Raw genomic sequence first — 17,517 nt, 5'->3', positions numbered from 1 at the left:
AATACCCCTTCCTTGAAAATTAGATAGATTCTATTAATATGCATTCCACTTAGACTAAGAGATAGTATTTCCCCTAATTTAACATATCATATACTTTAATACCAAAGTAACATGATACATTAAATTAAATGATAAATCCTCAAGAACCTTTTCAGTGTTTTTGGTTTTGCTTTTCATTTTTCCCTACTGGTGGTGCTACAGAAGAGTACTGGCTCCTCTGTACCTCTGTGAATTAATAAGCAAGTTTTCCACAAAGGTTAACAAATGTAATGAGCTCAACCCCAGGAAGCATCCTGGATGCTCCTAGATCACCTTACTTTTTGTTTTGTTTTATAATCATGCTAAGTCAGATATTGTTTTGGGGACTGGCAATTAATGCCAAGACAAGCAAAACAAACTTAGTTCCTACTCCTATACCCTAGACTTGGGTGGCCCAGCTCCTTTCCCTGGCCACAGAATTTTCTTTCATATTATTCTTTGTTGGACAGAGTTTTAAGTTAATTAAAGGAAAATAATTTAGTCAGTAATAAAAGGAGAAACATTCGCACCAATTCCTCTCCCCTTAGAGCTCAAGCTTCTTGAAAACTAAAACCAGCAAACAAATCCTATAGGCTTTTCCTCTTAGAGAAGATATTATGTTTTTAATATCTTTATAAAATGTGTATTTGATACAGTATCTTGGAGAAAAGGAATAAATTATATAGTTTTTATTAAGAAGAAAGGATCTCTGAGGGAAGTCCAGCTGTGGGAACTAAAGTTCTAGGCTTCAATCTCTAACAAAGTATATTATTAAGACCTACTTCTAAAAGGTTCTGTACAAAGAAATCTCACCGGTCCTACACTCCATAGTAATCGGGCAGCGCTATATAGAAATCTACATAAATCATTAAACAATTGGCACAGTATAATAAATATAAGGAAATGGATTGATTTGCTAGATAAAGCAAGGGAAGGAATTTTGAAAAAAATATACAATAAAGGTCTTGAATAAGTTGAAAGAGCTCTTTTCAGAGATTTAGCTACCTTGAAAGACAGAGTTATTTATAAAGCTTCTAAAACAGTATTGAAAGCATTTATTCTTTGAAAACCCACCAAATCAATAGATTTCAGTGAGCCAGCAAGTAAGTTTCCAGATAACAAGAAACCACTAATAAAGGAATTCTGGATTTCTATTTCTAATGAGTTAAGCTAACTCTTTACATACATACTAATACAGATTCATGCAGAGGTAGGAGGATATGCAATTAATGCTGAGGGGAAGGGAGAATTTAAAAAATGAAAAGCAAAGATAGGTCCCAGGGGTCACCCTCCCAATTAACTTACTATTTTGTGTGTTTCATTTTTGCTTTTAGTGGTCCTTTACCAGGTAACCAGCCATCTGATTCAATGTACAGACCTCACTGAACTTCTAACCATATTATTACTCAGATAAAAGCTAACCTTTCTCCTTCAAATTACAAACTTCAGGTATTTGCCCACAGCATGGAGGCCCAATTCAGCCACCCTACCCCCACCCACCAAAGATTTCCCCACATGCCTGTAGGCAGCAATCCTTAGGTTCACCTCACTTATGCCCTATGTTAGCCTTTTCTGGATTTAACCTTCTGTCATTAACCCTTTCTTTCCATCCCATAATTCAACACTACTGACTGAAATAAGTCAGATGCTTAGAGGGACAAGTCACTAGGCCTTAAGTCATATGACATAGTGATAAGTACAATATCATGGGGGAAAAGGCCAAATTACACTTTTTGCAAATGTAGACAGAAAATGTACTAGTAGACTGAGACATTTCATCGAATTTACAAACATCTAGAGGCACCTGGGGGGCTCAGTCGGTTAGGCATCTGCCTTTGGCTCACCTGGGAAGAAGCCCCATGTCAGGCTCCCTGCTCAACAGGGAGTCTGCTTCTCCCTCTCAGTCTGCCCCTGCGTGCACACTCACTCTCTCCAAAATAAATAAAATCTTAAAAAAAAAAAAGTATAAACATATATCACCACCAAAGCAAATGGCCATCACATCCATAAGTCACAGGTTGCCACTTCAGCTCTTCAAATTTAACCACAGAGAAAGTCTTTTATTTTCACAGTAGTGATTTGAAATTTGAAGGTAAAATTCCATATTTGTCCATTTAAATAGAAGTACATTCAGTGACTTATTACCTGTTCCTAACCAGTCGGGAAAATATAAATGGAAAACAACTGAGCACTTTAAATCCCAAGATAGGTGTGTACACACAAGAGAACAAACCTTGAAGGTTTTCAGCCGGTAAGATTTCTGCCAACATTCTTAGTCATTACACGAAATACCACAATATGATTCACCACTACCTACACAGTAATGTTCTCTGTGTCTAATAAGCATGTTTTCATTTGATATATAAAAATAAGTGAGACCCCACAAGCAAAAACTGACTAATAGAAATAACTTTTAGTTTTTAACTACCAGTGGTTAAGTGTTTTATGCTATTTCCCTTCCTTTCATTAACAGTCGGCAACGCAAACTATAACCAGGTTTGCTAGACAAATTCTGCGGCTAAACCCATAGGCTTTTTATTTAGCTTCTTTGTGTTATTTCAACCAGAAACTCATTAGAGCAACTTTAACTTTTAACTAGTATATATCACCAGCAGTGTCCCAGAAATTTAAAATAAATAACTCTTTCTAAATATATGTGAAACTCCTAATATTCATCCAGTCACCTAAATATCCAGTCTTAACATCTATGATTTGGTACAACTTCTGTTGTCAAGGCTTAACTGAGAGAATTTCTAAGCAGCGTTTCCCTAATTGAATGAATGGAGGGATTTTGTCTCCTGGGAGAAAGAACCAATGTAAAGTGATGGGCGTAGAAAGGCACCCAAAGGCCCTGTGGGCAACTGTGAAAACAAGTTCCCCTTCCCTCAAGGACACCTGTGCTGCTCTTGCCAGACCAGGCCCTTCCCACACCTGCTCAGCATTCTCTTGAGAGACTTTTTGGCAGCCCAGCTGACACTTAAGTTTTATCTGGGTCAAAAGATATTTTGGCACAATAGGTCTCTTCCCACATTGCCGCTATTTATTTTATCATGTCATATATAGTAGAGAGACTGTTAAGGACAGAAAATAATTCTCAAACATTATCAATCTTATCCTCTCAATCTGCCACCCCCAGTGCCAGACACTTTGGTGCTCCCATATGAAGACTATGACTAAAGAGAATGATAACAGGTAGATGGGGGTGGGGTGGGGCAGAAGGGTATTGGGATCAGCCCAAATTCATCACTTCTACTTCAAGAATAATTCAGAATACATATGCAACTGCTGGAGGATTCAGCAGTCATTAATTCATACACATATACATACAAACATGCATTCAAACAGTTACTGAGCATTTCACGTATTAACCTTTAGTAATTACTCATCCAAGCTACATACATTTACTGAGCACCCACTCTGGGCTACACCCTACTCTAACCCCTGGGGTTCCTGAGAATGAAAAAGCCCGAGTACAATGCCTGTGTGTCATTCTGCTCTCTGAAAATCCAAAGTGTCTATCCATAGGTAGATTTAACATAATGAGTGTTCATATGGGAATAAACTCAAACCATCTGATTGTTCAAAGGTGGTAAAAGACTTGATGACTTTTTCTTCTACATCTAAGAAATGCCCATCTTTCCTGAAAACAACCTGTACATACATTCTAAGTGAGCTTTTAGTCATTTGGTTTAGTTCTTAACTATTCCAATGTGTAATGAATAAACAGCAGTTGTAGGAGGTTTCCAGTGGTTTCATTTAAAATTGGACAAGAGGGAAAAAATTGCTATATTTATTTATATTTTTAGGGATCTTACTTTCAAAAAAAATAGAGAGATATGGTTCTTCACGCATAAACCAAAAAATCATAACTAAAAAATGTAACTGGTACTGAGCTCCTACAACACACATTAAGAAAAAGTCTGAAATTCCTGAGTAATTCTGGGAATTGTAGATGGGGGAGGGGAGGATTCCGAGTATAGCAGATCAAGATTATTGAGGACAGTTAGAACTGAAATACACCATCCACATATTAGGCATTTACCCCCCACAGGTCATGTGACGTATGTTTTATGTGAGCAAATGATGTTTAGATGATTCCCAACGCATCAATATATATTCTCATGTGCAGTTATTTATACAAACTACCAGATTGTTCTAGCCATTACTGAAACATATTTCCAAAATTACACTTGAAAGCTTACTAAACCACATGACTTATGGAGATGAAATTATTTTCCCGTCTTTTAAAACCTGAATTGATTTATATGGGGACATGTAGAGAGCTGGCAAGTCAGTACAGTATGTTGACTTTGTGTGATCTGCACATGGTAGCCTGAGGATTAAGTTAAATAATCAGATTTTAAATTGTTGTCAAAAGCTAAGTAGGTATATACTGCTCAGTCTCTTTAGAATTTGTAGTAATGAAAATCATCAAGGCCAAGGGGATTCATAACCATTTTCTAACATCATTAATTCTGAGATGGCTTTGCAGCTATTTATATTAAATTTATATTAAAATTTAAAAGTTTTCATGTTTCTCTCTACACTCCCTCCTCCCATTTCAGTTTCTGTAATCTAAATTAGAAGCACCCAGAAATAAATGTATTGATTTATAACAAAGTATCTGACATGGAGTCAAGAATCTATACTTAACAGCCTATAGAAAAGGACATTTGGAATGATCTTGGCAAGATAAAATATAAATTTGGTACTAGAAGGAATAAAATAGTTTTGTGGTTTTACCTTAAGCTTTATTGAATTTGTTTAGTAAATCAGAAGACAGGTTGACCATCTTACGGTCTTTAAGCAGACAGGGCCTCCAACCAGTATAGAGAAATGTGGACTGTTCTTGGGATGAAGATCTACTGCCAACCCACTTTGATTCTTAGAAGTAATGTAATGTTCTGTCCAGAAGTACAACAGATATACGCAAGCAAAACCACCTATATTAACACCACCTTGTATCACAAATCATCAGTTGTTCTGAGGGCCAAAATAATTTTTTTATAAAGTTCTGGGTTTGGGATCATCTTTAAATTGACCGTATATTGGCAGCAGTTCATATCTTCTACATAGGAATGTTAGCACCGAACACATTTAAGCCCATATCTACATTCCCACTTCCCTCTGTGATGTATTGCATATTTTCACACTGTTCTGAACATTTTTCTATAAATTCATCAAGTTGATATATCCAAAAATGCCACAGAGTCAGAAGACGTACTCAATCTTTTTTTCATTATCAACTAATCATGTCCATTAGCTAAACAGAATTTTCTCTTTGATCTTTATAGGTTTGTCAAATGAAAAGAATTTTAACCTTATGGAAACAGTAATCTTTTTTTTAAAGATTCTATTTATTTATTCATGAGAGACACAGAGAGAGGCAAAGACATAGGCAGAGGGAGAAGCAGGTTCTCTGTGAGGAGCCTGAAGAGGGACTCAATTCCAGGACCCCAGAGTACAACCTGAGCCAAAGGCAGATGCTCAACCACTGAGCCACCAGGTGCCCCAAAACAGAACAATCTTAATATCAATTATTTCATTGGGTTCTGATTTTTGGCTTGCAGACAACTGAACACTTTGAGACTATTCCAGATATTTCTTTAAAGCCTTTATACAGTCTGATTTCCTCTGCTTAATTACTGAGCAATCCTTTAGACTCTAAGGAACAACAGATTAAAACTCTTGACTCCTTACAACCAGTTTTTTTTCCCTTCAATCAGGTTAAAATGAAATGGTCTTGCTACTCAATTTTTGCATCTTTTTTTGGAGACAGGGAACTGAATAGCTCCTGTAAGAAACTATTCCTTAGTCCTGGCCTTAGTGTGAAAGCCGAGTTTTAAAAACAAAGAGATAAAAAGTGCTGAAACTTGTCATCAATTCTAGTGATAATGGAAGAATTTTTATTTAAAAGACCTTAAGATAGTCCTAGTAATAAAAGAACTTATGTTGGCAGCCTGAGAAGATGGGTAACAATTCACACAGCTAGGAAAAGAACAAAACTTGTACACTGGTAAATTCATAAGACAAATTTGGACTCCTGTAGCGCCTTTCATACCAAAGTGACTTCAGAATATATTGAAAAATGAAAAGATTACCGATGTAGATTCCCAAGTGAACTCACTTGGCACAGCTTACCTTGACCGTGAATTCATCTGACTCTGTTACATCAACTACAGTCTCTCATTCCTGCTATCTTCGTTTCTCCAATTTTATGCTGGCTACTAATGTCCTCAGTAATTAGTAATAATAAAACTCACTTATCATAAGTAATTATAGTTTGAGGATATAAATCTTTCCATCAACCTATCCATCATTACCACCTTCCCTGTTAAGATTTAATTTTCATTGACAATCTTCAATAGTATAAATGGTAGCTTTGTGATTGTTAATGAATATTTTAAATAAGTTTCTTTAAAATAGTTTACATTGCCTGGAAGGTACAGCACTCTATATTATCCTAAAACATTAGACCCACTGGCCAAATAAATGAAGATGAGGCAGTGGATTCAAAAGAAAACAGATTAACCAGAAAAGTGTAAAATGTAATTGGTCACATTTCAGATTTAGGAAAACTTGCGTCCATGATGTAGATTTCCAATTAGCCATAAATTCATATCCATATTAGAAATGAAAGCTTTTCTCTATTACATCTATTAAATAAATTGGTTCCAAATACACACAACAAATGTGTGTTCTAGAGGAGTGGAGATTTGGTGCTAAGCACATCAAAACCACAACCAGGTTACAAACCTGGTTTCTGACCTAAAATCTCAGCTGGGTGAAGCAGCTGGACATATTGCATGTTTTACAAGGCAAGGGAGCTGAGGGAACCCATTAGGAGATACCAATTGTAATATCACTGTTGCTGTGGAATATTCTGTAGGGAATCCTTAGCCTTCCAATTTCTGGTGTATGCAGGAGTCTGTGCACTGGTTGGAAGAACAGAAGGGGGTGCTCCTCATAATCTTCTCTTTCCTTTTCATTTCAAAATTAAAGTACCCTGAGGAAGTATATGCTGTAGCAAGAAAGTATCTCACCTCATCAATTGGACTCAAGTGAAAACATACTCAGAATCTATTCGAGAAGACATGACACCTTTCGCTAAACTTATCAACACCTCACAGAGACTGCAAAGAGCAATGTCTATGTTTGTATAGGTAATCAATGAATATTCCACTGTACTTTCGAATATTTGGTTCACTGAGAAAACCTATAAGGAAGGACACCTTCCTTTCATTCAAATAAGATTCTAAGATGTATAACTAAATCAATAATACACCATCCCCATCCCCTTTTCTCAAAGCCCCAGTCCTCTCAGCCTATTTCATGTTCCATCTATATTGAGCTTTCTGTTCCTTGAGCCTTCCATGCTTTCTCTCAACTCCCAGCCTTCTACACATCCTGCTCTCACAGTCTATAACACTCCTCTCTCCTCTTTGCCTGGATATTCCTATTTGATTTATACTTCCTACATTAAATGAAACTTGCTCCACCAAGCCTTCCAACACCCTTCCATACTAGGTTAAGAATCTGTGGGGTTTGGAAGTAGGTGTCAGCAAATAGCAAGCTTGGGATTAATTGACAGTTAAGCTAAGGACCCAAGCAAAAATGGAAATCAAAATACCTACTTTTTTACACATGGAAGTGGAGTCGGAGAACCCAACTTTCACCTGCAGACAAGTGGCCTTGCTGAGATTCAATGCTGACTTAGACACTTACCCACCAGCTGGAAGACTGCGGAACTCCCCAAGGGGGCTCACTCCTAGGAAATTTATAGCACCAAGGGCCACAAAATGTGTTTCCAGAAAGCAAGTTGATTTGTAGAGAAATCGAGAAAGAAAGAAGGACTAAGCTATGCAATTCCCAAGAGGAGCTGGAAGAGAAGCTAGGAGTTACTGGGCAAGAGAGCTAAGGTTATACACATGGAACCTGTGAGTGGGACTCCCTCCCTCGTGAAAAAGGAGGACTGAACATTCTTATTCAACAATATATACTACTGGAGGAGCTCTCATAATCCTCAGGCACACTGGATAAGATTACGTATTTAATTGCCTGTTTCCCCCACTCGGCCTTCAGCACCAGAGATTAATGAAGAACCAGGACTGCTTTGCTTACCAGTTACTTCAGCGCATAGAGCAGGTACTTATCACACACATACACCCAAAAAATACTGACCAATTAATGACACATTCTTCTGTTCACCCCAAAGGAAATCTTCTAACATTGAGATGAAAAAGTTACTTGAATAAGGAGAACTTACAGAGTTATAATAATGCCTAGGAGTCTTCAAATAGGTTGGCAAAAATAGTCTAAGAACTTTAAAAGGCTGTAGAAAGACCATAGCTAAATCTTATTTGATGCGAATAGTGTTGAGTCTCAGATTGGTTATGCTTAGAATTTGTGGCTGAAGCAAAAGACAAAGCAGAAAAAATGGGGCAAGAAAGTGGGAGAAGTAATACAGGGGAAAAAAAAAAAGGATTAATGCTTGAAAGACATAAAATACATAGCAGAGATAACACAAACCCTTAACTGAATATTTTTTAAAATATATCAAATCAGTTAAAAATTGTTAGCATAGAGACTATTTCTATTTGACAAGTTACAAAAATAGTTTAAAAATTTCCAAATTACATATCCTCAGTTCTCCAGGAGCTACTGAACAGCTTTAAAATCAGCAGGTTAATCTGTAAGAGGTAATAACAACGTTGGCAAAGATGGGGTCAAACTGGAACCCTCACACACTGCAGGTGGGAATGTAAAATGGAATAGTCAGTTTGGAAAACAGTCTGGCAATTCCTCAAATGGTAAACATTATGTTACCATAGGGCCCAGAAATTTCACTCTTAGGTCTATACCATGAGAGCTGAAAATATATTTTCATGCAAAAACTTATATATGAATATAGTTTACAGCATTATTCATAATAGCTGAAGACTGGCAAAAACCCAAACATCCATCAATGATGAATGGATAAACAAAATATGGTATGTTCCTACAGTGAAGTATTATCCAACCGTGAAAGGAAATGAAGTACTGACATACAACATAGATAAACTCAAAAGATTATGCTGAAAGAAGCCAGTCACAAAGGGCCACATATAATATGATGCCATTTCTATGAAATGCCCAGAATAGGCAAATTCACAGAAACAGAAGTAGATTAGAGGTAGCCAGGGGATGGTTGAATTGGGGAGAAATGAGACTTAACAGTTAATAGGTAAGGGAGTCGTGAAACCATTCTAAAATTTATTGTGATTATTACTGCACAACTTGTGAATATACTAAAAGCCACTGAGTTATATACTGTAAATAGGTGAATTATATAGTCTGTAAATTAGAACTCAATAAAGCTGTTTTTGAAAGAAAAGACAAGCAGGGTTTTGGACTGGGACCTCCAGGAACCAATACATCCTGAAACTGGAAGGAGTCTGATTCCACTGCCTGTGGGCAGGTGCTCCTCGCTAACCACCTTCTTTACAGATCCTCACAGCTGACCTCCCATTCAGGTTTGCTTTATTTATGAGATGATAAGGCTGCAGTAAGCAATTCTGCAAGCAACCTACTGAGTACCACTCTTAAAGTGGGAGGCCGTTGTGTCATCAGAAAAGGCAAAGGAAACCAGCTTACAACAACCGGCTATGATAAGATGCTTTCCGACAGATAGAGGTAAAATGCCCTGCAAGTTAGGACTCACTCTGGCTCACTCACAGTAAGCAGATTATCTTTCAAGAAAAGGAAAAACCTGGGATATCTGCTTAGGGTGTTGTGCTCAGGAAATACCTGAATTACTTTCCATTCCTCTCATTGCATTAGGATGTAGGGTATAAAGCATTTAATAGGCACTAGGCTTTTTAAAGAAGTCATCTTCTTTACAGCAACCCTATCGGAGTGATGGTATTATCCCCATTTTATAGGCAAGGCAATAAACTTAAATTCCAACCTGTGGTGAAGGAAGTCACCACAGGTTGCAGAGTGATCTGAAGCCACAGGCCATGCCTCTTCATCTGACTCTCCTCTTCCCCACGTGGCCTCCCTTTCCTGTGCATAGGCAGAGGCAGAACTTCTTCTGTGAACACTCAAGAGAATCCAGAACAGAAAATTCCAGTGGCTTTGAACCCACCTCTCTTACCCCAGGACACCCCTGGCCATTGGATGGATTTGTGGTCTAAGTCCCCGAAGTCAGAAAAAGACAGAAATCCATCCGTCACTCACCAGGACAGATACAAACCTCAACATAATTTGTTTTCCAATGGTTTCAGCTTAAAGTCCTGGTTTGGCATTGGCTTTTTAACAACTAACAGCTGTAGGCAATTTTCACACAGAATAAAGACATCAATAAGGCAGAGAATGGAATTTTCTCCCTTATGAATACAGAACAATGAGCCGTCTTCAAGATGAACATGGAGCTGCCACCACACAGGCTCTGGCTTAGGTCTCATTTTGAGAGTCTGAGAGAATACAATTAAAAAGACAGTGGGGGAAAAAAAAAAAAAAAGACAGTGGATATGGATGCTTTGAGTGTACTAGGCTCTGCCCACCAGATCCACTACCACCAAGAAGTCCTTCATCTATCAACAACATCTATCTCCTTAGGTTGACTTTTGGTTTTAAAATACTTTAAGTGGGAAATAAAACCAAGCCTGTGAATACATCATTTTTGCCCTTCTTGATAGCCATCATGGTAGATGATTCAGTGCCTGTCCCTGGAAGAGGGCTATGTGTCCTCCCTCCTCCTCCCCATCCCCACCTCCCATGACCTCAGGATTGGCCATGCAATTTGTGGTGCCAGCCTCTACAGAAGGATGATCTATCCTTACCCTATGAACTCAGGAGTGGCCTTGTAACTTTTATTGGCCAAAGAAATGGGGGCAGAAGTGACATTTCTAAGCATGAGGTTAGAGCCTGCTAGCAGTTCACCATGTCTCTACTCCCTCTTCCCTCAGGCCTGGGTCTTGGATGAAAGATGGTGAGGAACAGAACCACAGTAGCCCCACAGTGGACACGCAGCACTAGCAAGTGATAAGCTACAGCAGTTTGTAACCACTAAGGCTTTGCTATCATGGAATGAACTAGGTTAAGATGCCTGAGACAGCCATTAACACTGATCCCCTCATTTCTTGTCTCACCTTCAATTGTTCCTCACAGCTTACCTCCTCCAGAAAGTCTTCCCTGACCACCTCCTCATCACTACGTCCTACACTCCACAACACATCTACCCACAATCTCTGCAGAGGTAGGTTGTGCTTCTTCCTTTAGTGGTGTTATAAACCTGTATGGGTCTCCTTTTGCTACTGAAACTATCGGCTATTTAGGAGCAGGTTCTAGTTTTCCATGTTGAGCCTCCTGATTAACACCTAGAACAGAGTCCCTGCATGCAGGGGCAGGAGAGGAAAGAGATTCTTTAAACATTGAAAGTATCCATCAACATCATAAAATACAAATATGCTGCCAAGAGCCCAACCAATTCTAGTTGGTAATAGGCCCATTAATCCACTCAGGAGACCAGAACTCAAATATCAGCTCCATAGTATTCTCTCATGGGCTTATGTCACACAATAAGCTTATGGGTACATTCTGGCCTAGAAGAGCTGGAGTGACCCACTCCGTTCAGATATTAGCCCTGGAGGGCAGTAACAAAGCCTTCGTTACTTTGTTGACTCAAGAGTCATGCAAAATGATTGCACTCTCTAATATCTGTTGAATGATATAAATGGTCTGGCTAGAACTAACTCTATTACGAAATGACAATGGTGATAAAGGGAGGATGGAGTACTCATATTACATTTATTGAGCACCTAATGAGGGCCAGGCATTGGGCATTCCCACTATTTATTATTCAAAGATATTACATCAAACCAGGAAGAGGCATTATTTTTTTTCTCACTTTCCAGAAAACAGGCTTATTTGCTTTTTCCATACTTACACAGATAATAAAGTCAGAACAGTAATTTGAACCAAGGTCTTCCTAATCCCCATGCCAGTACCCCTTAAAGTATGCCATAATATCCCCTAAAACAGAATGGAAAGAAACACTACCTCAGAAGTGTTTCAAGCAGAAAGTACACAGGGAAAGGCTAAGCTACAGAGAGCACTTACATCTTTTGATGAATGGATCCTATACCAGATATATCTTTTCTTTTTTTTTATTGGAGTTCAATTTACCAACATATAGCATAACACCCAGTGCTCATCCCATCAAGTGCCCCCCTCAGTGCCCGTCATCCAGTCACCCCAGATATATCTCTCACTTCAGTATAGTCCATTCTAAAATATGATAGGATCTACAAAAAGTTTCCCACAACAGTTATTACTGCAATCCTGTCATTAGGCTAAATAATTATACTGTACTTAAGTAATAATGTCTTTCATCAAAGGACCCAGGACAGGAGGAGGAGTATGACTAATTTTTAAAAAGACATGAATACTATCACTGAGAATAGGGGTGGAGAAAGCATTAGGGAATTGTGGAAGGTGTGAAGCAGATGAGGGAATTATTTATGCACATATTAGACTCCGACTGGGATGGAGAGGAATAGAGCAACTTAGGATGTAGTTCTGCCACATATTTGAAGACCTAAAGTTCTAAATCCCTACACTTTAAAGCAAAGCCCTTTGATGTAGTAATGCTGCCCTCTTCTTTCTCTTCCTCCAGAGAGCACCTCTCAGTGCTCACAGTTGGGGTGCCAACATAAAGGGGTCATTTCACTGAAGAAGGGCAAGGCCATGGCTAACCAAACCAAACCAAGCACATCCTCTCCTCTTCCTGCTAGCTCCCACACACCTCAGGAAGGAAGGTGGGGACTCACCACGAGTTCACTGAACATGACGTCCAGCTCCTCCACAGGGGGCATGGGTAATGCTGGCTCCATGGTCTGAAGAGCAAAGTTGCTATCGTTTCGCAGCCGATAGGTGATTTCTGGGTGATCATTATTTCGGAAACAGCAAAAGATGAACGAAATCCCCCGTCCACCTCTCTTCCTTGGGGCCATGGCTGAATTCTGTTCTATTTCTTGAAGTAACTAAACTCTGTAAAAAAGAGGACATGATACAGTTAAGGGTGAAAAAATGGATAAAACTTTTGTTTTAAGTCAGACCAATTCAAGAAAGAGACCTCTGTATTGGAAGCAGTTAATATACCCCTGTAGGGCACAAACAGGACAACCCTAAGAGGATTTGGAGCCCATTTGGGCAAAGAGCATATCCTTCTATTCACTTGTTGAATGTTTCCTGTGACCAACTGCTGAGCAAACAGTATATCCCTACCTCTCCATGCCACAGTGTATGTCCCAATCACATTGGTCATTCTTTGCCTAGCACATGCTCTTTCTTGCCAACCCATCTTGTTCTTTAACTCCCCTGCAAGAATGACCATCTTTTCCTTACTCGCTAGGAATCTAGGATCTCTTACCCTTTAAAGTTTGATATCAATTGCTTCTTTTTAACCTTCCCAAAATAGAATTAATGATACATATGCTAAGGCATATCTACCCATTCCAGTTCATATCACGTTCTAAGTTTCTTAAGAGAAATACCCTCCTGTTAGACCATGATTAACTCCAAGTCAAGGGAAGGAACTGTACATCAAGCAACTTGTTGGCACTCATGTCCTGCACAGTGCCAAGAAAGAAGGAGGCATTCAGTTACTGTTTATCATGTTGAATAATTTAAATTCATAACAAAGGAAGAGTGACTTCACATGACCTAGAAGAGTCAGAGATTTTCAAAAAGATCAAATGAGTTCACCAATAGGGAGATGGTTATATTTCACATAATAGAACACTGTGCACTTATTTTTTAAAAAGGCATCTGTATATATAGATATGGAAACATGTTCAAGATGCTGTATGATATATATATTCTACAAGATTACATGTTTAAAAGAATGTATATATGTACTTATGAATATATGTAAGAAAGAGCTAATAGCAGTAGCCTCTAAAAAATAGGGGACTGGAGAAATATTCCTTTTCATTTTACACCCTTTTGAATTTGAATTTTCACCACAAAAATACATTTTTAATGATTATTTGCTTTTTAAAAATTACAGTTATATGTATTGCCTTGGGAAAATTTCCAAGCTACACTGTCAGATGAAAAAAAAACAAAGAACGATGTGTACAACATGATGCCATATGGCTTTTTATTTTTTAACTTTTTAATTTTTATTTATTTATTTGAGATGGAGACAAAACAGAAGCAGCGGGGAGAGGGAGAAGCAGACTCCCTGCTCAGCAGGGAGCCCAACATGGGGCTCCATCCCAGGACCCTGAGATCATGACCTGAGCCAAAGGCAGATGCTTAACCAACTGAGCCATCCAGGTGCCCTAATATGACTTTTTAAAAACAATCTCATGCAATGATACAATCTCTGGTCAAAGTTTTCACAAATAACTATGATTTACAAATGCTTCTAGAGTCAAGATCTCTACTCACTCAAGGGATAATGGTCTCTGGAAGCTGGCAACTAGAAGTCTTTGGGATGGGAAAGGGAAGGAAATGTAAAGAGCAAGGTGTCCCTCATGTAGCCCTACATGATGATCCAACTGGCTCTGGAATAAAGACTTAGCTGAGACATCCAATATCCCAATCTGTTGAAGCATGCATCTCCTGGCCGAAAGTGTACTTGTGCAAGGTCATAGGAGACAATATGCAGTACCTGGGGTTCCTTTGGTAAATGTGTGTTAACACCTATTTTATACCAGGCACTATAAACACCTAAAGATACATAAATGAAATGGGTCACTAGGAGCTTATAATCTGGTGGGAGAGAACAGTGTACCAAAGAGGTATAACAAAGGTAATATGGCATATCATACCAGTAAGTGCTATGTAATCAAGCAAAAAGTACACAGGGAAGAATCTAGAAATGGTCCCTGACAGATGAGTGGAGCTTTGATAGACTATGGAAAGCAGAGCATTTTGGCAGAGGGAACAGTGTAAGCAAAGGCACAAAATGGGAAGAGGCATGGAGTATATAGGGAGTGAGTGGTGTTGTGACACAGGTTGTGCTATCTAACACCATCTTTCCACTGCAAAGCCCAGGGCTCTCATCTTCCCAATCAAAACCCACCAAAGTCTCCCTGATACCAATCTAATTGGCTTTCAGTGCTCCATCAAATCCAATCCAACTCAACTTCTGACTTTTCTAGTTCCTTAAAAGTATCTTCCACTTTAGCCAACAGACCATTTTCTATGTCCCATAAACATCCTGCACTCCTCTTATCTTCCATCCAAGTGGTCTGCTCATTCCTTCTGCCTTTATCTTTGTCAGTATGCTCTCCATCCTGACAGTACCAATTCCGACAACCCTCAGTATGGTGAGCCCAGCCCATCCAACGCTGGTGATAAGAGAAATTTGGTTCAACATTTCTGAAGGGCTATTTTTCAAAGCCTTGAAATAGTCATACTGTTGACCTACTATTTCTAATTCTAGAAATATATCCCAATGAAATATTCAGATACTATCAAAGATGTTGTCACAAAAATTTTCAAAGTGTTAGCTATAGTAACAAATAAAAAAGGGCAAAAATAAGTGGTAGTAATAGAGGACTATGCGGAAAGGGTAATCATGGTACAACTAAATGACAGACCATCAAGTAGTCCTCTGTAAAAGAATATTTAATGACATGTTAATTTTTATGATATGTAAAATAAAAAATAGGCATACAATGTCCCATTTATGTAAAATATACATCTAGGAGTAGAAAAAAAGTACCAGAGAAATGCACCAAAATGTGAGCCAACAGTTAGCTTGTATCAAATGTATGGCTTACTTTTTTAAAAAATGAAAAACTTTTCTGAACTTCCCAAGTTGCTGTCACAATGAAGACATACTACTTTTACAATAAGATGGATTAAAAAAAAAAAAAACACTCTGATTGTTTATATGACAGATGGAAGGAGGGAAATGTGTATGCAAAAATGTTCTTTTCAAAAATATCCAAGTTATGATGATCCATACTCCAGCTTCTCAAACTATCTGAGGTGAAGGACTAGTTGCTTTCCTTCCAATCTGTTAGAAACATTTTTTGTCAACTACAATGCAAATAGCTCAGCAAATAGCTACAACATTTTCTCTCAGTGCACAATTCTTGTATTCTTTGTTAACCAGCAAGGGTAGGTAGCAATAGCACTGAGGTACACCAGAGGATGGGAGTTAAGACTTACTAGCTCATCAAAATAGAACTGTTAATGTTTGTCTCCAATGTACATTCTAAGGGCAGGAACCATATCCCCCTTGGTAGGCAAGCCAGAGTTCTGCACACCTTGTCACTCAACTGTCAGTAAAATGAAGAGAGACTGCTCAGGAACTATTGTCAAGGTCCACGTGACTAAGTGCCTCTGTATGGGGGGGAAGGAGGTAGTGTTTAGGTTGTTAGAAGATGCATGGGGTGGGGAAGGGCCAGAGAAATTAGGTAAGAGCCAGCCCAAGGAGGGTCATATGGTTCATGCTCAACTTTCAAGTTCATTTCCAGGCAGTCTTGCTAACCTACCTAGTTGAATGTGGTCTAGGCCCTCTTAGCTTTTGTAACCCCTCTCAGGCATAACCAACAGTTCAAGTAATTTGTAGTCTGGGTCTTACTTCCTCTATTGATCCAACTCCATGAGAAAAAGCACCCACAACCTGTGTCAGCACCTCATACACATAAGAGTAGGACCAAAGTATGTGGGAAACAAACAGAGAGAAACTTTACTTTGCACTTTATAGGTTGTTTCACTTAAACCCAAGTTATATTACATTCTGGCCATATTGAGGTGGGGTGCATAGGAAACACTGAGATCAGTCTCCTCTTATCTCTCATCTGAATGACTACAACAGTTCTTCAATTCTTCTCCTTGGCCCATGATTCCCCAGTCTAGAGGTTGACAAACCTTTTCTGTAAAGGGCCAGATAGTAAATATTTTAGGGTTTGCAGGCCCTTAAGCCTCTGTCACAACTAGTTAACCCTGCCATTTTATTATGAAAGCAGCCACAGACACCTCTAAAACATGGGCATGCCTGTGTGCCGATAAAACTTTATTGTGGATAGTGAAATCTGAATTTCATATAACTTTCTCATGTCACAAAATATTCTTTAAAAAATTTTTTTTATTACTTAGAAATGTGAAAAACATTCTTAGCTCATGGGTCATACAAAAATAGGTGGTGTGCCCATGAAAGCCCATGGGTTGAAAGTCACCAACAGCTGCTCTACTCCATTACATTCACCATTTAATTCATTAAGTCAAAAGTCTGTTGAGTAGTCAGGTGCCTGACTGGCTCAGTCATAGAGTATGAGAATCTTGATCTCAGGGCCATAAATTCAAGCACCATGTTGGGTGTTAAAGATTACTATAAATAAATAAATAAACAAACAAACAAACAAACAAACAGTTAAAAAAAAAGGCTTGTTCAATACTGATTATGTGTTATTTTTTAAGGAAAGGGGGCCAAAAATGAGATGATGTAGGCTTCAGAGAGTTTTGGAAAAGTTATTTGTTTTGGAAAAGGTA

The 17,517-nt window shown here is 38.5% G+C and overlaps 1 protein-coding gene across 6 annotated transcripts in view; it reads right to left on the bottom strand.

Moving 5' to 3' along the window:
- Positions 1–17,517, bottom strand: part of DAAM1 (dishevelled associated activator of morphogenesis 1) — a 167,058-nt gene that overhangs the window by 87,835 nt on the left and 61,706 nt on the right. For all 6 annotated transcript variants that reach the window (XM_025443738.3, XM_025443737.3, XM_049113628.1 and 3 more), the window contains exon 2: positions 12,831–13,050. In XM_025443738.3, coding sequence (XP_025299523.1) covers positions 12,831–13,013 — 183 coding nt within the window. In that variant the 5' untranslated portion in view covers positions 13,014–13,050. The remainder of the gene's footprint in view (positions 1–12,830; positions 13,051–17,517) is intronic.

Source organism: Canis lupus, chromosome 8 (genome assembly GCF_003254725.2).
Source record: "Canis lupus dingo isolate Sandy chromosome 8, ASM325472v2, whole genome shotgun sequence".
NCBI lineage: Eukaryota > Metazoa > Chordata > Mammalia > Carnivora > Canidae > Canis > Canis lupus.
The sequence above is the reverse complement of the archived record's forward strand: the minus strand, read 5'-3'. Positions and strand labels throughout refer to the sequence as shown.